This window comes from Oryx dammah, unplaced genomic scaffold (assembly GCF_014754425.2).
Source record: "Oryx dammah isolate SB20612 unplaced genomic scaffold, SCBI_Odam_1.1 HiC_scaffold_26, whole genome shotgun sequence".
Classification (NCBI taxonomy): Eukaryota; Metazoa; Chordata; class Mammalia; order Artiodactyla; family Bovidae; genus Oryx; species Oryx dammah.
This window is the reverse complement of record NW_024070210.1, coordinates 59,780,456-59,787,986: the sequence shown is the minus strand read 5'-3', so window position 1 is coordinate 59,787,986 and position 7,531 is coordinate 59,780,456. Positions and strand designations below refer to the sequence as shown.

Genomic DNA, 7,531 nt, shown 5'->3' with positions numbered 1-7,531 from the left:
ATCTGCATATCTGAGGTTATTGATATTTCTCCTGGCAATCGTGATTCCAGCTTGTGCTTCTTCCAGCCCAGCGTTTCTCATGATGTACTCTGCATAGAAGTTAAATATCAGGGTGACAATATACAGCCTTGACATACTCCTTTTCCTGTTTGGAACCAGTCTGTTATTCCATGTCCAGTTCTAACTGTTGCTTCCTGACCTGCATACAGATTTCTCAAGAGGCAGGGCAGGTAGTCTGGTATTCCCATCTCTTTCAGAATTTTCCACAGTTTATTGTGATCCATAGAGTCAAAGGCTTTGGCATAGTCAATAAAGCAGAAATAGATGTTTTTCTGGAACTCTCTTGCTTTTTCCATAGGCTAATGCAAATGCCATTACTTTGTTTTTGTTTGGATTGGTATGAACCCAGTTTATTCAGAAGCTTTGATTGGCTATTAAATGTATTTCATAAATAAAAAAGGAGAAAGTTCATTCATTTCATAATGAACATATATGTAGTAGAAGAATTTTTCTAAAATTTCACATCAGAGACTGGATACTAAAACTTGTTTTGCTTGAAGAGTTGGGAACCGCAACACAAATGGTTCCCTCTCATTTATTTAAAAATCTTATATAGGTAAAGGGGCTTCCCTGGTGGCTCAGATGGTAAAGAATCTGCCTGCAGTGCAGGAGACCCAGGTTCTATCTCTGGGTCGGGAAGATCCCCTGGAGAAGGACATGGCAACCCACTCCAGTATTCTTGCCTTGGAGAATCCCATGGACTTCGGAGCCTGGTGAGCTATAGTTGATGTGGTCACAGAGTCAGACATAACTGAGCAACTAACACACACACATATAGGTGATATCAGAATTATTTCTTACCATGTTGACCTTTTTCAAATAAACCTGAAAAGTGTAGAAAGTTATGATCTTTGATGCAGAGATTAAAATTTGTATGCCCACATTCGGTAGCCAATGAGCTGAAAATACTGGGTTCCTTCAGAATTTGGAATGAAAAATACAAACAGAAAAGTACTCATCATGAACACGTGCAAATTATGCAGAAAATTATTTATATTTTATTCATTCATCTACTCATTATACTTTTTTCCCACCAATCTAAAACTTCTCTGAAGAAAAGATCTGCTATATTTATTCAAAGTAAAGGATAAAAGTGTATTATCAGTTAGTCAAGAGTTTTATTAAAACACTGGCTTAAGCCAAGAATAAAGTTCTTATTGTGGAATTTGAAGCACCAAGAGTCTTCAGGGACAGATTTAATTTTTTTATTAGAGTCTTTGAGATTACCACTCTGTGTACTGTCATTCTTATTATTAACTCTGTGTATGTGTGTGTGAGAGAGAGAGAGAGAAAAGAGAGGAAAGAAGGGGTGGGGTGTGTCAGAGAGACAAAGAGAATGTCTTTAAATTTAATTTTTTAATCTTTACATTTTGAACTAAAATTAATTTGAAATCTCATGCTGCCAAATAGTGTCAGGTATTTAAGGAAAACATAAAAAAAAATAAAGATCTGAGTGAATTAATTCCTTAAGAGTATTATTTATCTATAATTGCTTACTACCTTGAACAGACTTTTGCATTAGGGTTCTTAATTAAGTTACATACATAATTGTAACCTAGCAGCAAGAATTTTGCATACTGGGCATAGGAATGTAACTTACAGATGTTTTAAGCCTTTGTGCTCTGTTTTCTGATCTCTGCTTGCAGGGTGGCATTCCACCACAGCCACGAGCCGCGCATACGTGTGCAGTTCTTGGAAATAAGGGCTATATCTTTGGCGGACGTGTGTTGGTTAGTGTTTTTTATGGAAATGGTCTTTTTTTGTTTGATGTTTCCTATAAAAATTTATCCTTTGATTTTGTGGAATAGCTGAACATTCAGATAGTCTGGAGATTAAAATACCATTCAATAATAACTTCTAAAAATCTTCTATTACCTGAACAGACCATATCTGAGTAATCACAGATGATTATAAATCATACTTTTTAATGAGGAGAATCCTTCACTTCATTGATTTATCAGAAAAACTTTACTTCTTATTATCTAAATCTTGTTAGTTTATACTCATTTTTTCCTTTCTCCCTTGACACATTAATTTGGTAGCTCTATGCTAAATTTATTAATGCTTAACATTGTTTCCCAATATGTAAACTTCTGATATTAAGTAAAATAGAGTTGATCTATTTTTAATGACTTTATTTTAAAGCCAAAATTTAAGTCCATTAAATATATAAAACACTGATCAATTTCATACATTTATTTTAGCAAACTAGGATGAATGATTTGCACTATCTAAACTTAGATACCTGGACCTGGTCTGGAAGGTAAGTTCGAAATTCTAAGTATTGTTTTAACCTACAGGTGTTTCTGCACATGCATGCTATAATCCAAATTTGGGTCTGTAAAACTGAACAGATGTTTTCTTCCCCTTCAGATTGTTTGCCTAAGCAAGAAATGTATAGATATAAATATAGAGTTTGTTCTTTAATCAGGCTACCTAAAACATGAGAACACTGACAGTTAAAAATTGATTAGGTGAAAGTGCTGGGTTTTTTTGAAATTACTGGTTTTATATTACAAATTCTTAAGGGTCTTTAAGAAATAATGAAGTTTTATTGGAGTCAGATAAACAGATAATCAAGTGAGTCAAAATCAGATTTTATTGCTCCTAATATATATTTAGAAATAGAATAATATATTTAGCTACCAATTCAGCTGTTCATGTAATGAGATAGAATCAGAGCCATCACTTCAGTTCAGTTCAGTCTCTCAGTCGTGTCCGACTCTTTGCGACCCCATGAATTGCAGCGTGCCAGCCCTCCCTGTCCATCACCAACTCCTGGAATTTACTCAAACTCATGTCCATCAAGTTGGTGATGCCATCCGGCCATCTCATCCTCTGTCGTTCCCTTCTCCTGCCCCCAATCCCTCCCAGCATCAGAGTCTTTTCCAATGAGTCAGCTCTTCGCATGACGTGGCCAAAGTATTGGAGTTTCAGCCTCAGCATCAGTCCTTCCAATGAACAGTCAGGACTGATCTCCTTTATGATGGACTGGTTGGATCTCCTTGCAGTCCAAGGAGAGTCTCAAGAGTCTTCTCCAACACCACAGTTCAAAAGCATCAATTCTTTGGAGCTCAGCTTTCTTCACAGTCCAACTCTCACATCCATACATGACCACTGGAAAAACCATAGCCTTGACAAGATGGACCTTTGTTGGCAAAGTAATGTCTCTGCTTTTGAATATGCTATCTAGGTTGGTCATAACTTTTCTTCCAAGGAGTAAGCGTCTTTTAATTTCATGGTTGTAGTCACCATCTGCAGTGATTTTGGAGCACAAAAAAATAAGTCAGCCACTGTTTCCACTGTTTCCCCATCTATTTCCCATGAAATGATGGGACCAGATGCCATGATCTTCGTTTTCTGAATGTTGAGCTTTAAGCCAACACATTATGCCAAAGTACTGCTGCTGCTGCTGCTAAGTAGCTTCAGTCGTGTCGACTCTGTGCGACCCCATAGACGGTAGCCCACCAGGCTCCCCCGTCCCTGGGATTCTCCAGGCAAGAACACTGGAGTGAGTTGCCATTTCCTTCTCCAATGCATGAAAGTGAAAAGTGAAAGTGAAGTCGCTCAGTCGTGTCGGACTCTTAGCGACCCCATGGACTGCAGCCTACCAGGCTCCTCCGTCCTTGGCGTTTTCCAGGCAAGAGTACAGGAGTGGGGTGCCATCGCCTTTTTCCGATGCCAAAGTACAAATACTAGTAAAAAATGAAACCACAGAAGTACTAGAAGGAAATATAACAATTTATCTTTAAAATCTTGGCATGGAAAAAGCTTTTCTAAAGATGATATAAACCCAAAATTCATAAATAAAAAGACTGATAAGACCACTTAAGAATTAAATATTTCTGTGTAGAAATATATACCATAAAAAGTTAATAGGCAAGTTGGAAAATTCAAGCAAAAAGCAAACTAGAAGTAATATTTACAGTAATTCTAACAGAAAGGGCTATGATTCACAAGATCTCAGAAAATCAGTAAGAAAAAGACAATACAGTAAAACTGAACAAGGAACATGAATGAGCAACTCATAGAAGAAGTACAAATATTTATAAATTATTTTTTAAATGTTTACCTTCATAAATTATTAAAGAAATTGAAATAAAAATAATAATTTTTCACTTACCAGGAAGAATAATTACAAATGACCAGTGTATCCTAGGTTGTAACAACACAATTGGTGGGTGTTTAAATTGGTACAATTTTCTGGAAGGTGGTCTGGCAATGTGTTTAAAATATGGAACTTCTACTTTGATCCAAAATTCCTCCTAAGACAAAAATAAGACAAGTATTTATATGTGTGCACATATGTGTATATGTGTGTGCATACACAACAAAGATGTTTATGGCAACATTATTTATAAAAGCAAAAACATGACATCAACCCTCATGTCCATAAGTGGGGTCTGTTAAATCATGGTACATTTGCCTAGTGAACTGCCGTGCTTCCATTACCAAAGGAAACTATGCTTCATGGAAATATTCTGCAACATATTAATTGAATGAAAAAAATGTACAGAACAGAATATGTGATTCTATTTGTATATTTTTAATAAATATGTTTAAATGTACATAAAAGTCAGGAAGGATATATACCAAATTATGATTTCTTATTGCTGGAGAACAGGATTACAGAACTCTCCTTTATAAAAAATAATTTTGTGGTTGAACATTTTGTAACCCAAATATTTTTTAATAGTTATAAAAACAGTAAAAATATTTCCATTTTGGAAAAAAACAAATTATATCTTCTACCATGGGCCCATGTTATTCTCACCTCCTAAATTAGTTAAACTTTTGCACTTATGGTCTTTCTGTGTGGGTGTTTTTGAGGGCCTCAATGCATGGCATATGGGATTTTAGTTCCCACACCAAAGTTTGAACCTGTGTCCTATGCACCAGGAAGTCCTTGTGTTTATGTTTTTATTTTAAGAATCTGACAATATTTATTTGAAATCTTTAGAGGTTTATCCTGGATCTGGAATGGCTTGCATGCTTTTATTTTGCAGTTAGAATAACTAGTGTTTTCAGGAAATTCCATAATAAAAAGACCAAAGTAAAAGACAACAGCAAAACCCCATAGTCAGCTGAAAATACAAAACTAAATGTAAAACAACAGTCAAAAATGATAGACATGAAAATAATTACATTGAAAACCTGAAGAAGTTTTTACTGATTTACCAACAGGGAAGCCGAATCTGGCCTCTGTACACTAACACCGAATTAAATCTCAAAGATAGAGTTTTGGGTGAAGTGAAAAAGAATAGCTCTGTCGCTTTGCCAGGCAAAGGGGGCCACAGTGGGCTAATTCCCTCAAAACGGTGTCCCCACCCGAGGGAGCTTGTGAGGAGTCTTACAGTTCAGGAACAGGGCTGCTCATAAGGATCAGGGTTTGTCCACATTCCTTCAGTCCAGAGATTGTCTGACGGCAGATGATGACAGGCAAACTCTGACCTTCTCTTCCATGATGAATGTTTCATCGAGTAGTTAGCATCTTCCATTTGGTGAGGGTTTCAGTGCTACAGAAGAATTCAAAGATATGATGGATATCCCTTGCGGGAACCAGGCCCCAGCCCCAAGAATGCACTTTTGTTTCTTCACTGCTCCTCCCTTGTTTCTACACCCTCTCCTTTCCCTGATTAGCAACTGTTTCAACCTGCCCTGGTTTTAGAAAAGGCAGAGGAACCAGAGATCAAATTGCCTACATCTGCTGGATCATGGAAAAAGCAAGAGAGTTCCAGAAAACATCTACTTCTGCTTTATTGACTATGCCAAAGCCTTTGACTGTGTGGATCACAATGAACTGTGGAAAATTCTGAAAGAGATGGGAATACCAGACCACCTGACCTGCCTCTTGAGAAATCCGTATGCAGGTCAGGAAGCAACAGTTAAAACTGGACATGGAACAGACTGGTTCCAAATAGGAAAAGGAGGATGTCAAGGCTGTATATTGTCACCCTGCTTATTTAACTTCTATGCAGAGTACATCATGAGAAACTCTGGGCTGGAAGCACAAGCTGGAATCAAGATTGCTGGGAGAAATATCAATAACCTCAGATATGCAGATGACACCACCCTTATGGCAGAAAGTGAAGAGGAACTAAAAAGCCTCTTGATGAAATGAAAGAGAATGAAAAAGTTAGCTTAAAGCTCAACATTCAGAAAATGAAGATCATGGCATCTGGTCCCATCACTTCATGGGAAATAGATAGGGAAACAGTGGAAACAGTGTCAGACTTTATTTTTGGGGGCTCCAAAATCACTGCAGATGGTGACTGCAGCCATAAAATTAAAAGATGCTTACTCCTTGGAAGGAAAGTTATGACCAACCTAGATAGCATATTCAAAAGCAGAGACATTACTTTGCCAACAAAGGTCCATCTAGTCAAGGCTACGGTTTTTCCAGTGGTCATGTATGTATGTGAGAGTTGGACTGTGAAGAAAGCTGAGCTCCAAAGAATTGATGCGTTTGAACTGTGGTGTTGGAGAAGACTCATGAGAATCCCTTGGACTGCAAGGAGACCCAACCAGTCCATTCTAAAGGAGATCAGTCCTGACTGTTCATTGGAAGGACTGATGCTGAGGCTGAAACTCCAATACTTTGGCCACCTCATGCAAAGAGTTGACTCACTGGAAAAGACCCTGATGCTGGGAGGGATTGGGGGCAGGAGGAGAAGGGGACGACCGAGGATGAGATGGCTGGATGGCATCACCAACTCAGTGGACATGAGTTTGAGTAAATTCCAGGAGTTGGTGATGGACAGGGAGGCCTGGCGTGCTGCAATTCATGGGTCACAAAGAGTCGGACACGACTGAGCGACTGAACTGAACTGAACTGAACTGAACCTGCCCTTTGGAACTCAGAGAAGGGGACACAGAAAGGCTTTTGTGCCTAGGAACCCCACAGGATCCAGCTTAGTTTCTGTAGGAATGATGCTCAGCATGCATTGTGAATAACTAGGAATTAAATTTTTAAATTTTCAGTCTGTGTTCCGTGACCAAGAGGGATAGACATTACAAGGAAAGGAATCGTGTAAATTTGTCTAAGAATTTAAGAATGCTTTAAAATATTCTTGTAGGTGAGATTAGTAGAATCAAATTTTTTTAAACTGGGAAGGGCAGTTTTTTTTCTTTTGAGATCTGAGATGATCAAAAATCTTTATTTTGACTAACATAGTCAAAATTTTTTTGACTTGACTTTTCTTTTTTTCCCCTCACCACAGGATCCCTATTAATGGAGAAAACCCTAAACATCGGTCATGGCATACTTTAACACCAATAGCTGATGATACGCTTTTCCTGTTTGGTGGCCTAAGTGCAGACAATATTCCATTAAGTAAGCTGAAATTTAGCCTACAGTTAATATCTTATTCTTTTTACCTGATTGTATTTGATACTGTGGCATCTTTCTTTTTCTGATTTTATAGTTTACCTTTATCCCCAACTATGTGGTCACATCAAGAATTAGAAGGCC

The 7,531-nt window shown here is 37.7% G+C and overlaps 1 protein-coding gene across 1 annotated transcript in view; it reads left to right on the top strand.

The window, feature by feature from the left end:
* KLHDC1 (kelch domain containing 1) overlaps positions 1-7,531 on the top strand; it is a 40,366-nt gene that overhangs the window by 20,100 nt on the left and 12,735 nt on the right. Inside the window, exons 7-9 of the mRNA XM_040226798.1 lie at positions 1,707-1,790; positions 2,265-2,323; positions 7,281-7,393. Coding sequence (XP_040082732.1) covers positions 1,707-1,790; positions 2,265-2,323; positions 7,281-7,393 — 256 coding nt within the window. The remainder of the gene's footprint in view (positions 1-1,706; positions 1,791-2,264; positions 2,324-7,280; positions 7,394-7,531) is intronic.